Consider the following 18,088-nt stretch of genomic DNA (forward strand, 5'->3'; position numbering starts at 1 on the left):
TCACTTTCCCAACATGTGCAAGGCCTGGGTTCCCTCTCTGGTGCCTAAAACACAAATGAGTTGTGTCACTGTTTAGAAGGTCTGCACACCACCAAACACATGTGGTGAGGGTTGGTTTAGAAGGTCTGCTCACTACCAAACACATGTGGTGAGGGCTGATGTTTTTTTTTTAAACCTCTGTGGGAGGCCAGAGGGTAATGCAGCCTGGGATTGGTTGGTTGATGATTGATTTTGTGTTGCTGGGGGTTGACCAGGGTCTAATGCATGCTAGACAAGAGCTCTAACTCTGAGCTGCACCCAGTCCTGTCCTGGGCTCACATCTGCACACGCTGGCATGGCTGGGGAATGGCAGGGCCCTGCATACCTCAGTGAGCCTCTCCAGCAGAGGGCAGGTGTCTGGCTCCACCCACAGGACACCAGGCTGGCTGGCAAGTGTGTTCCTTTATGGTGTGCTCTCTCAGAGGTTGCTGACTTGGGCTCAACTTAAATAAGTTAAACAGACTTATTAGAGTTACAGAGATTGGCTGTTCTTTATATTTATTTATTTATTTTTTATACCAGGGTTTGAACCTGGGTGCACTTAACCACTAAGCCACATTCCAGCCCTTTTTATGTTTTATTTTGAGCTAGGGTCTTGCTAAGTAGATAAGGTTGGCCTTGAACTTGCGACCCTCTTGCCTCAGCCTCCCGAGCTGCTGTGCCAGCAGGTGTGAGCCACTGGGACTGCAGGTGTGAGCCACTGGGCCAGCAGGTGTATAGCATTATGCCAGAAGGTGTGAGCCACTGGGACTGCGGGTGTGAGCTACTGTTTCCAGCCAATTTGGGTACTTTTGAATTTCCAACGTCTTCCTTCTATTGTCTTTTATTTTTTACCGTTTCTTAAAATATGACATATGCAAAAAAATACACATCACAAGTCTGTGTAGCTCAGGGAATTTTCATGAAGTGAACAACTTGTGTAACTTGAAATAACACAAACAATAGCTATGCATTTTAAAGCTTTTGGTGAAGTCTCATTTGGATGCTTTCTCTACTGTCCTCTCTGAATCAAGATCTAGCTTAGGGTTGGGGCTCTCTCCCCTATACTTGGGAGGCCCCCATCTGCTGACCTGCACACAAGGCCACTTTCCCAGTCTCCTTGGAGTGCTCTTAGGGGCTTCTGCCACTTTCCCAGTCTCCTTGGAGTGCTCTTAGGGGCTTCCTTCCCTGTCACTTGTCACCTCTGTCACTGTCTGAAGCAGTCACAGGCTCCCAGATGTCTGACCACAGGATTGAGTTTCTGGGAAGATCTTGCTCTTGAAAGTGTGTGCACTAAGTGTGTCTTCAGCCTCCCTCCCTGTCCTGGACTGCACTACACAGTCTGCCTGGAGCATTGTTCCACTCTTGCAGCTGGCTGGAACCCTTCCTCCTGTTCTACAGGTTCTTTGCATGGGTTGGTACTTGTATGTAGGCTGATGTAGCTTTGATTGGATTACATTAAAATTTGTGGATCCTTGTTCTGAGGAATTAATTATGTACTTACTTTATAGTCCACAGTGGAAAGTCTTCGTCTTTGAGTTGTTTTACAGTAGCTTTGCTAGTCTCCTGATCTCAAACACATTCCTTATTGCTGAACTGTTCTCCTGTGTGTATGATGGGTATAACGTATATTCAGAAAATTAAGGAAAAAAAGAGTTTGTGAAGCATATGAAAACTGGAAAGTGCTATTTTGGTCTGAAAATAAGGAAAGCAGAAAGAAGAAATCAACAGAGAAAAAAATCACAAGTGGAAATTTTCATACCATGAAACTGTTTCATGTACAAAATTATTTAAAATGCTTTATTAAACTGCCTTCAGACTATGTGTATAAGATATCTATGAAACATAAATAAACTTCATATTTAGACCTGGTTTTCCTCCCCAAGATATCTTATTATGCGTATAGTAAGTATTCCAAAATTGGAAAACATTCAAAATCTGAAACACTTCCAGTCTCCAGTGGTTCAGGTAAGGGGCTCTCAGCCTGTGCTAGCATCGGGCATTGTGGTCCATGTCCTGAGTCCCCACAGTGGTCCTGTGTGGAGGTGTGTGGCTCTCCCTATCCTGAAGGTGAGAGCGAGAGGCTGAGACACTGGAGGACGTGCCCAGTCAGACGGCCAGCCAGGCACCAACTGCATCTGTGCTCGCACAGCCTCTGGCGTTCCCGTCATGTCTCCTCTGAACTAATTAAACTGGAAGTCAGGGAAAGAATAGAATTAAATATAAGAACTAGTTCTTTGAAAATACCGGTAAAATTTAGACAATTATCGAGCAAGCCTGATATAGAAAAATGACAAAAAATAAACATTATCTTTTTTTTTTTTTTTTTAAGAGAGAGGGGAGAGAGAGAGAGAGAGAATTTTTAACATTTATTTTTTTTTAGTTCTTGGCGGACACAACATCTTTGTTGGTATGTGGTGCTGAGGATCGAACCCGGGCCGCACGCATGCTAGGCGAGCGCGCTACCGCTTGAGCCACATCCCCAGCCCCCTGAGCCACATCCCCAGCCCCCAACATTATCTTTAGAAATAACAAAGTACAATGAGATATGAAGACCATGATGAGTTTTTGGACAGTGTTATAGCCAAGAGCTAGGACATTTCAGAGAATAGCTAGTGGTTTTTTTTTTTTTTTTTTTTTTTTTTTTAAGAAAGTGAGTTGCCAAGTCAGTGCCTCCAGGTGTCATCCCCCATCCTCCCTGTCCCTCTATCCTTCCCCCGGACCCAGCTCTTTTCTTAAGGGTGGATTTCCTGAGCCCGTTCAGAGGCCATCCACATGGGCTAGTGGTTGTCTGGGCCCTGCCTGTAGCTTTTTTTTTTTTTTTTTTTTTAATATTTTTAGTTGTAATTAGACATCATACCTTTATTTTATTTATTTATGTTTACGTGGTGCTGAGGATCAACCTAGCACCTCTCATGTAGTAAGACTGACAAATCTCATGTGCTAGTCGAGTGCTGTACCACTGAGCCACAGCCACAGACCCTGTCTGTAGCATTTATTTCCTCCAGGCCTGCAGATGGCTTCTGGGTGGCACTTCACAAGCACTGGCTTAGACCCTGCCCCTGGACCACTCGCCCTCTGCGGCCCCTCCCCCTCTGTGGCCTCTCCCCCTCCTGCCCCTGGACTGCTCACCCTCTGAGGCCCCATCCCTGGCCCACACCACATCTTCCCTCCTTGCACACCCAGAGACCCGTGCCTTCCCTCTCAGCATGCCCTGGCTTGTCTCCAAGCTGACCTCTCTCTACACTGAGACCCTGCATTTCAACCCAGATCCAGCCTCTGGCCAGATCTTCCCGTGCTCTGCTGGTCCTGCCTCCCAGCCCTGTTCTTTCAGTGGTCTCTCTTCTTGCCATCACATCCTGACTTAGCATCAAAGAAGAAAGAGAGTAAAGGAGCTGAGGTGGCTAACTTGAAAAGTGAAAAGATGAAATGAAGGAAGTTGTAAGGACTCAATGGAAGAAAGCTCTAGTAAATGGATTAAAACAGCAGTAGTAAGACTGACAAATTGGCCCAAGAGTTGTTTTTTTAATAGAATAAAGCATATATTTAAAATAAGTTCTGGAGAGCTGTTTTGCATCTGTGTGAGTGTACCCAGCAGTACTAGGCTGCAGGCTTAAAATGGTTACGGTGGTCAGTGGCTTTATGTATTTTTTTAAGCACAAGAAACACCCCAGAGTAACAAATTCTTAGGCCATTCCAAAAAGAGAGGGTAAAGTAGATGAGCCACAGGGAGCAGGAGAGCAAGTGAACAGTGGGAACTGGTACAGCGTGAACCAGGCGAGCAGGGTGCTGAGGCCATCAGGACGTGAGGTGGTTTATAACCTTGCTTCTGCCGTCACATTCTGCAGCAGTAAAGAAATGTCCAGAGAACAGTAAAATTCTGTGATGTGTTTTGAGACAATTTTTGTAGTAACCACTATTAACCTGTACAGCCAAAGAGGGGAGGAGAACGAATGCTTTTCCTCTCTAAGAAATGGGTAGTGTATATGGGCTGTCACATATGTATAGTGTGTAGGGGACACATTTTTGGGCCCAGTGTTCAGGAACTGGAGGCGGGAGTTTGAGACAGCCTGGGCAAGGTAGCAAGACCCTATCTCAAAAAGCAGACAATATATAACTGGTTGTGCTGAATTGTCTGTGATATTAAATAATTATTTCATAATGTAGTTGCTACTTCTAAATATATGCTTTATTCTACATAGTATATTAATATACGATAGCATGATTACATATGATAAAACAACTAAGACTATAGGATGCTTAATTACTTGAAGATCAAAGAACAAATTTTAGCTTCCTGTTCCAAACAGCTGTGGTTTCAATAGGCTTCTTTTTTCTCTCATTGACTTTACCAAACCAGTGAAAAGCACTGATACCAAAATCTAATGCTGTTGGGAGAAAGTTACATACACATCTATAAATTAAATCCTAAATTAAATATAATAAACTGAGCCCAGCAAGCAATGAAAAGAGCAGTCTTTTTGCGTTAGTTTATTCCAGAAGTACAAAAATGGTCTTCAGTAGGTCAAAGGAGAAAAATCGCGTACTCATCCTAAAGAAATCTTCAAAGGCACTTGATGATAGGCAGGCACTATCACCTGACTCAACACTTCTGGGGAGACAGGGTAGAATAACACTTCCTTTACGTGGTGAATGCACAGTCTCAGCCCAGAGCCAGGCCCTGGCCTTCCCCTGCACGTGGATCAGTGCTGCAGGGTTGTGACCTTAAAGTTAGCCGCTCTTCTGCCCCTGGCCTGAAGCCATCTGTGAATGTGGTCTGTACCCTCTTGACCGAGAAAGCCCCACAAGGTCATGCAGATGAGGAGGTTCACATCTTCCAGGGCCAGCCTCTTCCCAAACCCACCTGAAAGGTGCCACTTTAAAGAAGCAATGTGCCGTCCCTGCAGGTTAGTGGCAGAGGTGTAGACAGTGGGGCTGGGCACAGGTGGTGGCCCAGCAAGAGCTTGAGGGTCTGGATGTAGATTCTCCAGGTGAACCAGACACACCACTGCACCTACAGAGCTCACAGTCAGAATGACCCACAGGGCATCCCTTGCCATGTAAACGGTCCCCACTGAGAAGGAATGGGTTGTTTCTAACCCAGAAGAGTCTGCGTGGAAGACTACGACGTCCCCATAGAGCGAAGAAGCAGGCTTATGGCTCAGGAGTGAACTCGGCATGAAATAGATGCAGACGCAGGTCTAAAACAAGTCATGGGTACTCTGGACTCCTAGGCACGGTGTTCGTGTCAGGGATGAGAAGGGCGCCTGTTGCCACTGGTGTTACAGGCACTTTTATGGACGTTTCTCTCAACATGATAAGGTGCTGCATGAATATATGTCACAAGCCTTGGTGACATTACATGGAAACAGTAGACCTAGCTGAATAAATGAGGACATTAGTAGACTTGTAAGGAGGTCAGAAATGTGGACAGATGAAATACCCAGTTCCAGCCAGTTAGACACATCTTCAGAATGTGTGGCACTTCTGCCTGGACTTCCCTGTGCCACTGCCCTCTGGCCTTTGTCACCTCAGTGACTCCCCTTAGCTCTACCTTCATTGTCTATGGCTCACCCAAACCTGCTGGATGCAGTGACCATACTGTCATCCTAGCTATTTGGGAAGCTGAGACAGGAGGATTCCAAGTTTGAGGCCAGCCTGGACAACTCAGTAAGGCCCTGTCTCAAACTAAAGAGGCTGGGAAGGAAGTTCAGTGGTATAGCACCCCTGGATTCAGCCAGTACAAAAAAAAGAAAAGAAAAGAAAAACCCACCAAATAAGCAGCCACCACTTATGCCCAACAGCAACGAAACCTACTCCAGAGCCAGCCCCTGGGCTCAGGTCCCGCCCTCCGTCATTGCTGGAACATGGCTTCAGCTGGGTTTGTTTTCTTTTGGTCTCTGATGAGTGGGCTCAGGGAGCGCCTGTGGGAGTGGGGGGAGGGTGATGGTATTTTAGCTGCTCCCCTCATCTGTGTCCTGGGCAGATGCTGCCTTACTGTGCCCTTGGTGTAGCCCTGTGCTGGCTGCTGCTGCTGTCTGACTGCTGCTGTCTGACTGCTGCTGGTTGCCCCTGGGTTGCTGTCCACTGGGTGTAGCTGGGGCAGGGCTGCCACAGATGTGCTTAGTCAGCAGTCGCACCAGCAGTTGAAGATGTAAGGCTTCATACAGGTCCGAGGAAGACTTTAACCAACCACATAAGTTGGTTAGATTTTGTGAAGAAATCAGGTATTCCTTTCCCCATTAATTAAAATTTATGTAATTCTAATAAAAATCATAGAAAGAATTTTTGTTTTGGACCTAAAGAAAATATTTAAAGGTTACTAGGAAAAAGAATGTTTATACAAATAATGAAGAATTCTTAGAAAGAGCTTAATGGCTTTGCTTCATGATTGTGAAGCTACAGCAATCGAAACAGTGACACTGAAGCCAAATAGTTCCTTCCAAGGGATTGAGGAGTCAGTCTAGAGCCAACAAAGCAGGTTCAATGAAGAAAATGGAAATCTTTATTTTAAAAATGGCATGTCATTCCCAAGCTTTGAATTTAAGTGCAAAAATAAATTAATCGTGGGAAAACACGTTGTATTGTTGAAAGGGCTGGTTGCAGAAGGGCCTCATTCAGTTCATACAGCCCCATGGTGGTTACAGCCAGTATGTCGTGGTCTCCTCCTGGGGCCCAGGGGTGGCCCTGTGTGCTCTTCACATAATCCTTATTAGCCTCACAACTGAGAAGTGGGTGGTACTGTTGACCCCTTTTACCAGTGACACTGAGGTTTCCATGGCCAAGAGCTGGTGAGTGCTGACAGAGGCTGGGAGGTCAGCCCGGCCATCTGATTTCAGAAGTCCACCCTCAGTTATGTCTAACACATTTTCCCTGTGGTTCTCAGGAATTGTGCTATTCCAGATGTCTTCTGTGTTTTGTGATTTTTCTCTATTTTCTTCAAAGAACATGAATTATTGCTGAGGTTTTTTTGAGGGGGGGCGGGTTATAAGGGATTGAACCCAGGGGTGCTTAACCACTAAGCCACATCCACAGCATAGCCCCTTTTATATTTCATGAGACAGAGTCTTGCTTAGACTGAGGCTGGCTTGAATACAGAGTTCTCCTAGCGCAGCTGGCTACTGCTGTACTCTTTGACAGATGTCCACATCGAAAGTGGACTGTGATCTGTCAGAGGTGACACAGGCATTGTGCTGGGCAGGGGCTATACCACCCTGCTGTCTCCAGTCTCTTGAATAATCTTAAAAGATTCCTTTGAAGGAAAAGTCTAGAATGCCCCTCTAGTGGCTGTGATGTGTTCTAAGGCTGATGAAGAAATTGATGGTCAGTGCTGCTGGGACAGCTGCGAAATCAGGTGACTGGGGATTCTTCATGGCTGAAGTCAGGGAAAGTCACTCAACTTGAAAATGAACATCAATAAATAAATCTCAAAAAATAATAAAACAAAGAGGATTGGTAAAGGGTGGGGTAGAAAATGAGCAAAGGCCATGACAAGGCCCCAAAGCAGCCCCACAGATGGCCAAGGAGCCCCTCATGTGACGTGCTAGTGTTGTTTGGACTGGGGAGGATGAGCAGGCTGATACCCAGGGAGCCGAGGGAGTGGACCACAGAGAAAGCCCACTACTGTCGCTCGAGTGTGTGCACATGAGTCCTGATTGGTAAATATGTAGAATAGAGACCACAGACACCCACTGGAGCACTGGTGTGGCATGGAAAAGCAGGGGGCTCCCGGGCTTTCCCCATAGCCCTTCCCCACGGGCCTCCCTGGCCGTCCCCACGAGCCTCCTGGACCACCCCCATGGGCCTCCCTGGGTCGCCCCCACAGGCTGGGTGTACGGTGGCACCCCCTCCAGCAGGCCCCTCCCGCCTGCCCCTTCGCATCCCGGCCTCTGCGCCTGCGCAGCGGCCTCCGGTGCACTGCGTGCCCAGTGCCCAGCCCACTCGGCTCCTCATCCTGCCCTGTGCGGAAACCCCTGGGGGCTGAGGCTATTTGTCAGTTTTACTTTTGGTCAGTTCTGTCCCCCAATTGGCTCCTTGGACTCCCCTTGGTGCTCCTTAATGGCTGCTCAATTAGGACATAGCTTTTTAAAATAGTTGAGGTGAGGGTCTCATAATGATATTGACCACTTTATTTTATTATTATGTTTGTCCAAGGGACTGAACCCAGGGATGCTTAATCATTGAGCCACGTCCCTGGTCTTTTAATTTTTCTTTTTATACCAGGAATTGAATGGGGGTACTCAATTGAATGGGGGTACTCAGTGGAACCACATCCAAGTCCTTTTTATTTTTTAATATTTATTTTTAGTTGTAGACAGACACAATACCTTTATTTATTTTTATGTGGCACTGAGGATCAAACCCAAGGCCTCGCACTTGCTAGGCGAGCGTTCTACCACTGAGCCACAGCCCCTAAATAAAATATTTTAAAGAATATTTTATTTAGAGACAGGGTCTTGCCGAGTTGCTCAGGGTCTCACTAAGCTGCTGAGGCTGGCTTTGAACCAGCAGTCCTCCTGCTTCAGCCTCCTGAGCCACCAAGATTACAGGAGTCTGCCTTCACTCCCTGCCTGGTTTCTGTTCTCGGGACTAAAAGGCTCAGGAGTCACTCCACTTGAACTGGGCTAACTGGGCTGTGCAAAATAACCACACAAGAGACACAAATACCTTTTTCTTTGGGGTCGCTGTGACAGCTCCTCTGACCCTAAGGGTCCGCAGGAAGAGAGAGAACACACTGACCCCTTTTATTAAGGAGAAGCTATTCAAATGAGGAAAGGGGCCAGGTTTCAGGGGGCTGAGTCTATTTTCATGATGTCCACTGTCAGCAGGTTGACTGACACCTGGGTAGGCCACAACCAAGGGCACAGTAAGAGAAGGGACACATGAGGCACTTCCATGGAAAATTCTACCCTAAACAGGGCAAGGAGTTATATTACAAAGGAACAGGTGAGCATAGCTTCACCCATGGGGCTATAGCAAGACACACCCATGCACGAGACATTGACCCTCGAACCCAAGAAGGGTGGGGAAAGCTCTGCCACATTTCTTTGACTGAGCACCTCAGCACCCAGCTGGGGAGTGTGACTTAGTCACGTGCAAGGTTGGTCTCCCACAACTTCCAGCCAGTCTTTTTTATTTTGAAATAAGGTCTGGCTAAGTTACTGAGGCTGGCCTTTAACTTGCAGTTCTCCTGCCTCAAATTCTCGAGTTGCGGGGATAATAGGTATGACTGTTTTAAAGTGAGCGGTTCCAGGTGCTCACAGGACATGCAGATGTGGCAGGGCTCCTCAGAGCAGGTCTGCCCTGCCCATGAAGCATTTCTCCCATTCCCCTCCCCTGGCCACCAGCAGTCCGCGCTGTCTCTGCAGACAGACCTGTTCTGGGCATTTCTTGCCAGTGGTGCTTTGTGACCTGTGACCTTTTGTCTCGGCCTCATGTTTTGGAGGTTCTTCCACGGGTCAGGTGCTTCAGCACCTCAGTGTATGGCTGAGTGACAGTCCACTGCAGACACAGCTCTGGATGTCTCTTCATCCTTGGTGCACATGTGGACTGTTGTGAACAGAGCTGCTGTGAGCGAGTGTTCACGGCACATGTTTGAGTCCCTATTCTCAGTTCTGTACCTGGGCCTGGAATCACTGGGTCATGTGATGATTCCGTGCTTAACTTTTTGAGAAAATGCAAAACTGCTCTCCATAGTGGCTGTTCCATTTTACCTTCTTACCTGCCAGACCCAAAGTTCCCAGTTCTCCTACGTCCTTGCCAACACTTGTTTTCTTCTTTTTAAGTTGGCCATCTTAGGGGTGTGAGGAAGTCCTCGTTGTGGTCTACTTTGCATTTTTATAAATGATAGAATCATTTCATATATAGGGGGCCACTTGGCCCTCTGGAGGCTCCTCCTTGAGCCCTCTGCTGCCTTTTCCACTTGGCCCATGTCTTGTTGAGTGGTGGTTTTCGTGTTCTGGATGCTGGACTCTGCACACTCTCTAGTGCTATCTCCCTGGCTTGGCATCACTCCCTGGCGCGCGCTCTGGATGTGACGCAAGAGCTCCGGGAGGACCTGGAGCCAGAGGCCCAGCTCCAGCCCTTCATCCCGTGCTGAGCATGCCTCCAGCAGGCTGCCCTGCCTGCTGCTGTTAGAGAGGCCGCAACTGCACTGCCCTCCGTGTGCCATTAGCCGGCTTTGTGCCCTTTGAGGGTGGCCATGGGGATGGACACATGGGTGTTGGAAGATCCTGGGCCTGCAGGCGCTGGAGAGGGAGACAAGACCTCTGTCACAGCGTTTCCAACCTCGTCCTCATTTGTTCTGTGGGTTCCTGAAATTCCAGTTCATGCTAAGCTGCTGAATTCATGGCGAGAAGAATGACAAGGTGCTTGCTTTTCAGAGTCGTCCTTTCTGAACTTCCACGAATCCGACTGCGAACCCAAAGGCTCACCACCCTGCGACTCCCTGCTTCCTCTCAACACCGAGAAGATTCTGGTATGCGTCTCTGTCCTGCTTGCTGTGCTGTGTCCCGAAGCACAGGCTTCCCCGGCCCTGCATTCAGAGGGGAAAGGCAGGGCACCTGGCATCTGGTCACCTTGCACTGCTAGAGGCAGGTCAGCCGGCTGGCTGTTCTTGACCTGGGACATGCGCATGAGCGGAGGGAGCATGTCTGGCCTTCTCTCCAGGAGGGCCCTGCGCTCCGCGTTCCCTTGCCTCGCCCTCATGGTCTCTCGTGTTTCTCATCAATACCAGCTGGACCTACAGGGGTGCCCTTGCCTGTCAGTGTTGGCTTTTTTCCCTGCCTGCCCCTGCCTCAAGGAGGACAGGCCTTTTTGTGTTCATAGGGGCTCTGGAGCTGAGCTGCTGAGTGCCTAGGCTCAGCCTGTTTCTACCGTCCTTTTCTTTCCGTGTTCTTAGAGGATCTGTTTAAAATTCCCCTTACGCTACTCTTTGTTTTCCAAACAGCTGGGCTTTTTTGTCAGACCCATTGAAGACAGTTAGAAATTGGGACAGGAGGGTGAGCCCCTGGTTTTCCTAAATTGCTGACAGTTGTCAACTTGATATGTGGCAGAAACTTTGAGACTTGTCAAAAATCAGCTCTTGTAAGGTAGTGAGTTGGCCGTCACTGGAAGTATTTAACTGTGCAGGTAGGTCCCTAGAGTTGAGTCCATCCTCTGACGGAAATCCCTACCCTTCCTCTGGTGGCACTGGAATGCCTTCGCTGGGGCTGGGAGTAGCCCGCAGGAGAAGGCTCCCTGTTCTTGCGTTGGTAATACTGCATCTGGAAGAAGGCTCACAGAGGAGTTCCCACCCTGTGGCAGAACCAGAGGGGCTGATGAGCTTCTCTAGTTGCCAGGGCTCGACCATGAGAGTGCAGACATTTCCACAGCAGGGGTCTCTCCAGATGCTTCATTCCATGGGGCTCCTGGATGAGAGGGGAGGGAGGTGTGAGCCCCGAGATGGGTGCCTCCGGCCTGTGTCTTCAGCAGTGGCTTGTGCGTTGGCTCTGCACCTGTCCAGGCAAACCAAGGAGCTTTCTGTAGCTGACCACTAACTGGGACTTGGAGCATATAAGGAGCATACGCGGGGAAATACCTTTGGAACCCCCTTCCTTGAATCAGTGAGGCCCAGTGGGCTATGGCTAAGGAGTCCCAGGCAGAGGCTGAGAAGCTTATGCCTTGGCCAGGGTGTCCCAGGTATGGCTGTCTGCCCACAGTGTCTGCGCTGGGCCAGGAGGACTCTGACTAACTGCACTGTCCCCGGCTCTGAGCCTCTAGACTTGCCAAGGCCGCAGATCCTTGGTCTCTTCTGGTCTTAGCTTCCCTGTGGATTGTGTGTTGTGACTGCCTCTGGGCGACTCTGCTGTGGAGTTAAGTTTCCACATGCACACTGTAGGCTGGCATGTCACCACTCCTGGTGGCAGATCTCCTGGTGAGGTGGCAGGTGTGTGTTTTATCAGATCCGAGTTGTTTCCAGAGTGCAGGACAGCCGTCACTTTTTGTGGTGGGCAGAGACTGCATGTGCATCCATCCCAGTGACCAGGCTTCCTTACCTTCCTTACCTTCCTTACCACTTCCTTACCTTGCTGTCCCGTGGCTTCTGAACGTGGGTGTTGTCTGCTGGCTTCTCTGGGGCCTATCTTCAGGCTGGGTGGGTCCACGCTGGGCGGGATGCTGCGCCCTGCTGGCTGTGCTTCCCTCCGTGGAAGTCCTGCTTTTAAATTGGATTGGTGTTTCCAGAGTTTAAAGCACAGTATCTGTGTTCAAGCCACATTGGAGGACTGGTTACTGGAGTGACGGGAGTGAAGTCATTGACGCTCCCTGTGAAGATGGGGAGTGTCCTTGAAGCAGCTGGCAAGGTTTGTTGCCACGGAAGGAAAGCAGTACTTTCTCTCGAAAACCAGTGGGGAGAGAGGAAGTACCAGCTCCACCAGATGGTGTTCTCGAAGACATGGTTGTTAGTACTAAATGCAAATGCTTCCTGCTTCCACTTAAATAAAATATACCTTTAATATTTTACAATACAAGTTTTTAACAGAGGTTTTTTTTCATTTGTGATTAGCTAAAGTATGTGTTTCTGTTTTATTTTTTTCCAGAGCCAGGCCAGGTCTATTGCAGAACAAAAGAGGTTCCCATTTGCTACCGACAATGACAGCACCAATGAAGAGCTGGGTAAGCTGGCTCTGGGCCTCCCTCCTGGGCCTCCCTCTACCACTGAGGCCAATATGTAGGCAGGGTAGTGGGGCAGCAGAGCAGGGCTGCATCTTGCACGGTGCCTCTGGCCCCGCGGAGGTTCCACTTGTTGGATGTCATTTTTAAGAGAAGGTTTGTGTGCAGCCATCAGTAGGTGCCACTGCAGCCCTGTGTTTGCGTGGACTTAACAGTCCTTAGCTCTGGCTGTGTAGCAGATGGTCGGTCACCTGGGTGCTTGTCATCAAGAAGCGAAGGCAGGATGGAGTGTTGGGACATCTGCTTCAGTCTCAGAGTTCAAGAATATTTTACTTCTGAGGCCAATCCACGGTTATGGGTGTGAGGATGTGGGAGTAGAGAACGGAGTTCATTCAGATTTGCACAGTTTCTGGTGTGTGTTGGGTGTGCCTCCTCATGGCCTAGTGAGCTCACCTGAAGGGAGGGAGAGAGGGGCGCGGACAGGCCACTGCCACACCTCACCCGCCGCTGGGTCCCTGCAGCAGACACAGTGGTGAAGTTTTTCCCATGGGCCCTGAGGAGTTTGGGGTCTTTCGAGGGACAGTGATTCTTCCTGGAGGAATGTCTTCTGTGGTATAGAGTTGCTAGGAGGTGCTAGCTGGTGGAGATTGCTGAGAATTATAGCTCTTCATTTATCTGTTATGACTTTGTTTTCCCACAACAAAACTTAGATTCTACTAGTTATTTATGTTTGTGAGTGTTTTGGATTAGGTTTTTTTTTTAAACTTTGGGTTTTTTCTTTAGATGGAAAGATTTGGGAATTGCATTTGATGTTATTCGAGTGGAATTGAATAGCCAAGCCTTGGACAAAAATTTAAATATAGTCCTAAAGTACATTTTCCCCTAAACTCCTCTGCTTGTTTTTTATAATCTCTATTCATTTGTTCATTCAAGAGATACTGCTGATTTGGGTAGGTAGGTAGGTGGGTCTTGACATGGTGAGAAGTGACTGAGGTCTCCAGGACCATGTGGACCTGAACTGGAGTCCAGCTCCCTGCAGTTCTGTCCCTGTGCCTCTGCGTTTGCAAGGCAGCCCGCACATGGGGTCCCCAGGATGGACCTGTGCTGCTTCTGTACAGCCAGTGGTAAGGAGGCAAGCTGTGCACCAGGGCCTGGTTCACTGGCCTAACTCACGGCTGTTTGGCTTCAGTCACCCCAGCTCTTCTAGTTACCACAGCCTCATGTCCTCGTCTGCAGATTGTCCCTCCCTGCAGCTAGGGAATGAGGAGTTGATGTGGCAAAGGGGCAGGACTGAGCCAGCTCCTGATGTCCACCTCCCCATTGAGAAAATACCCAGGTGCTGTCCATTCTTCTTCTGAACATGAGTTTGGCCTTAATCTATCTTTTCAAAACAACTCCATTCTCTACACCTAGGATTAAGTTGGTAATTCTCTTTTCTCAACAAATTGATGAGATATTTCAGCCTTTGTTTTGTTTTGGAGAATGCTCCAAAGCTCTGGTGTATTATGCTCAGTTTTTTTGAGCTATTATTTTTCTTGGGCACTTTCAAAGATTTTTCTAAATTTCTTTATTCATTTAGTGTGTCTCTGTTAAGTGTTTGTTGCTTCTCTTTGGCAGGAAGTGTGTGCTCTCAACAGCAGCAGTGAGTTGCCTGTCTGCACCCGTTAGGTCCAGAAACAGATGGCTTTTATGCAAAAAATGTCATCAAAATAGTCACTACGTTGAATGAGGACCAAAATATCTTTCAGGAATTAGGAAGTGGGGGAGGATTAGAGCAAATATCACAGGTGGAATGTAACCTGAATGTTGTGACTTATTCATGTGTTTTGGTCTCTGTTTTGGCTTTTGAGATGGAGTCTTGCTGTGCTGCCCAGGCTGGTTTCTGCCTCCTGGACTCAAATGGTCCTCCAGTGCTGAGGTGACGGGCATATGCCACCACCCTGGCTTGTTGGCAGTTTGCTGGGTGAGAGTGGAGTCAGAATGTCACTGTGTCTCAGAAGGTTTCCATAGCTCTGATTTCAGAACACCACTTTCCCGACCCTTAGATCAGAACTGCCTTCCTCTGTGTGAGTCCTTCGCAGGCCATGGCTGTGTCTTGGTTGCGGGGGGGAGAGCCTGTCTGCTGGGGGAGTCACCCGGCTCAGCACTGCCAGGCATCTTAGCTGGGGAGCAGGCAGTGGGCTCAGCACCCCAGGAACAGATTCCTGAGGCCGTCAGTATTTCTCTGAATGCTCATAATGAAGAAACAGGCCCACGCTATGCCACAGTGCTTGGGCCATTCCCCGCTCCCTGGCATATAGGCAGGAGACATCACAAAGGTCTCTGGGGTTTGAAAGTGAGTGATAGTATTGCACGTATGAATATGTGACAACAGACCCTGCCATTGTGTGCAACTATAACACACCAGTAAAGATGTGGGAAACAGAAGGTAGCCTGGAGACCTCCATCACCACAGCTGGAGGCCCTGAGGCTGGCTAGCCAGTGCCGGGTTGGGAGTGGAGAGTCCAGTGGCCCTGCTGCTCCCAGCCCTGCAGCTGTCCCTGCGTGTCACCCGAGCATTCAGCCCTGATGCTGTCAGAGCCCTTGATTCTGTCCTTAACATTTGTGTGTCTTACTTTACAGCAATTGCTTATGTGTTGATTGGCAGTGGTCTCTACGATGAAGCAATAAGGCATTTCTCAACAATGCTTCAGGTAATTTTTCTTCTTATTTATGTAGTTCAGGTTTACAATCATGATAAAAGCATGGGCTCCTGCGTAGCCGAATGCCACGGGACGCTCTATTGTAGGGTTCCAAGCAGCAGAGATGTCAGTGCCGACCATGCACTGCCCTGGTGCTAGGCTTTGCAGGGTTACTTTTTTTAAAAGAGGAGAAGAGTCCATTGAGCCAGTCAGTCTGCACTGTCTCCCAGCTGTCTGGTAGCAGAGTGGCATTCAGATGCAAGATGGATAAGACAGCAGCTCCAGGTTCCTCTCCTAGGCACACACCTCCCCTGAGATAGGGACTCTTGACGCTCCAGCCCCTTCCTGCATGGAGTTTGCAGGCTGACTTCATTTCCATTCACTTTAAACATGACCAAGCCACCTTAGCTAAGGAAGGAGCCTTTGTGGGTTGGTTGCTCTGTGGCATCCACAGAGGAGAAAGCCTGTATGTGGACCTGCAGGAGCTGAGGGGGTCCTGCAGGAGCTGAGGGGGGCTGAGGGGGTCCTACGAAAGCTGAGGGGTCCTGCAGAAGCTGAGGGGTCCTGCAGGAGCTGAGTAGGGGCCTGCTGGAGGTGAGTGGGGGCCTGCGGGAGCTGAGGGGGGGCCTTCCGGAGCTGAGGGGGGCCTTCAGGAGCTGAGTGGGGTCCTGCAGGAGCTGAGGGGGGCTGCGGGAGCTGAGGGGGCCTTACATGGTCTCACTTGGTGCTTGCCTGTCCTTGCCACAGTGTGCCAGCTGTCTGCCTGGTGCGCTACAGAGAAGGAGATGGGTTAGCACTGAGCACTCAGTGCTGACACACAGTCAGGTGCTGAGTAAGCTTTAGCTACTCAGAGTGCATTCTAGTAAATGTGTCAGTGTTGACCACAGCAGGAGCCAGCAAAGGTCTGACCGTCTAGGATGGGATTCCAAATTACTGTTTGTGAGGTGTCAGCTCTACTTTTGTTTTCCTTTTCAGAACCTAGGATTAATTTGGTAATTCTCTTTTCTCAACAAATTGATGAGATATTTTTGGTTGTGACTTTGAGGCCCTTCCTTAGATGGAGCAGCTCTGTGTTTGGGGGTCATGTGGAATTGGAATGCAGAAGTAACCTAGGCTGGAATCGCCTCTGTAGTCTGCAGCATTGCAAAGGGTGGGCCCCACTTTATCCTGGGCTGCAGGATCCTGGCCTGAAAGCAGTTTTGCTTCATCTGTCCAGAGAAGTGTAACATAGTAACCACAGCTGCTTGCTGACCCATTGTCTTTCATTCAACTCTTAGAAAATGTTATTATCTTTGTAATTGATGACAATATTGAAGAAAAATTTTTAAAATAAAAATTTCCTAATTCTGACAGTCTTAACATTATTTAAATGTTTTGTTCTTTGCCTTTTTTGAAGTGTGCATTTGTGTTTATAGCCTGAGCACATACTATACACTTTGGATGTTTTGAACTTAATTTCATAGTTTAAATGTTTTTTACTGTTCATCTGTAATCTGTGATTTCCATGGCTCTGTGATGTGCCTTTGATGGCCATCACAATGTAGAATATACTTCCCGGTCATCAGCTTGGGGTGGAGGCTCAGAAAGATGATCACAGTTTCTTTTGTGCAAAGGAAAGACAGGAGTATGTTGACATGAGACACAGCTTTTGTCACTCTGGGATAAGGTGGTGGCTCTCTCCCCAGAGGTGTGATATGTGAACGGCGAGGTCAGACTGCCTTTCTGAGGTCGGGCGTGATGGGCAACATTGGGCAGCTCAGGTGCAGAACGGCCGCCCCGTGCTGTCCTGGTGGTCTCTCAGTGCTCCCACCTGTCCCAGGTCATGGACATGGGGTAAGCAGGAGAGAGGAGAGGCATCCAGACAGGGTAGTGGAAATCGTCGTGTTTTCTTCCTTGTATGTGATTATGATAAAGCCTAGAAAACACAAAGATTCAATATTAAATGCTACCAGTGTTTTGTTTTGTTTTCCAAAAATTTTAATAAGGAACTTGATCCTGTTTTCTGGACAGAACTTTTCTACATTGGGTTTTAACTTTGAATCGATATGCAAAGTTCCTGTGGGTTTCTTGAGGTTTTCTGTAGCTACTGTCACCAAGGTGCTGTTCAACCAGGTGGTGGCAGGTGTCCAGAGAGTAGTCAGTCTGCTTCTCCAGCTGACCAGGACTCCTCTTCTCACCCTGGATCTCCACCTGGATAAGTCAGCCTCTTCAACTGTTTTAAAATCATGGTCATTCTTCAAACTCTGATTATTCATTTCTTTTTTTTTTTTTTTAATACTGGGGATTGAACAGGGGCACTTGACCACTGAGCCACATCCCCAGCCCTTTTTTATACTTTATTTATAGACAGGGTCTTGCAGAGTTGCTTAGGGCCTCACTAAGTTGCTGAGGCTGGCTTTGAACTCATAGTCCTCTGACCTTAGCCCCCTGGGCTGCTGGGATTAAGATGTAGGTCTCCACACCTGGCTCTTTTCATTTTAATGGGAAAATTCAGTGATGAAGCTTCTTGTAATAGTGTAGTTGACTTCCTCCTGGCGACTCATGTCCTGCACTCAGCAGGTGTGACTGCTCTGCCTCTTTTTGTCACAGGGCCGCAGTTGAGTTCAGTCCTAAGCTGCTTCCAAGTGTGCAAAAAATCTGTTCTTTAGCCGGGAATGGTCCCGACAGATCTTCCCTGTGGTGACTGCACCCAGGGCTGTGGTCTCTTGAGCTCAGGAACATGTGGCAAAGCTTTTCTG

The 18,088-nt window shown here is 48.4% G+C and overlaps 1 protein-coding gene across 4 annotated transcripts in view; it reads left to right on the forward strand.

The window, feature by feature from the left end:
• Positions 1 to 18,088, forward strand: part of Ttc13 (tetratricopeptide repeat domain 13) — a 58,728-nt gene that overhangs the window by 4,558 nt on the left and 36,082 nt on the right. For all 4 annotated transcript variants that reach the window (XM_026412298.2, XM_077802263.1, XM_077802264.1 and 1 more), the window contains exons 2-4: positions 10,401 to 10,495; positions 12,597 to 12,672; positions 15,292 to 15,362. In XM_026412298.2, coding sequence (XP_026268083.1) covers positions 10,401 to 10,495; positions 12,597 to 12,672; positions 15,292 to 15,362 — 242 coding nt within the window. The remainder of the gene's footprint in view (positions 1 to 10,400; positions 10,496 to 12,596; positions 12,673 to 15,291; positions 15,363 to 18,088) is intronic.

This window comes from Urocitellus parryii, chromosome 9 (assembly GCF_045843805.1).
Source record: "Urocitellus parryii isolate mUroPar1 chromosome 9, mUroPar1.hap1, whole genome shotgun sequence".
Taxonomy (NCBI): domain Eukaryota; kingdom Metazoa; phylum Chordata; class Mammalia; order Rodentia; family Sciuridae; genus Urocitellus; species Urocitellus parryii.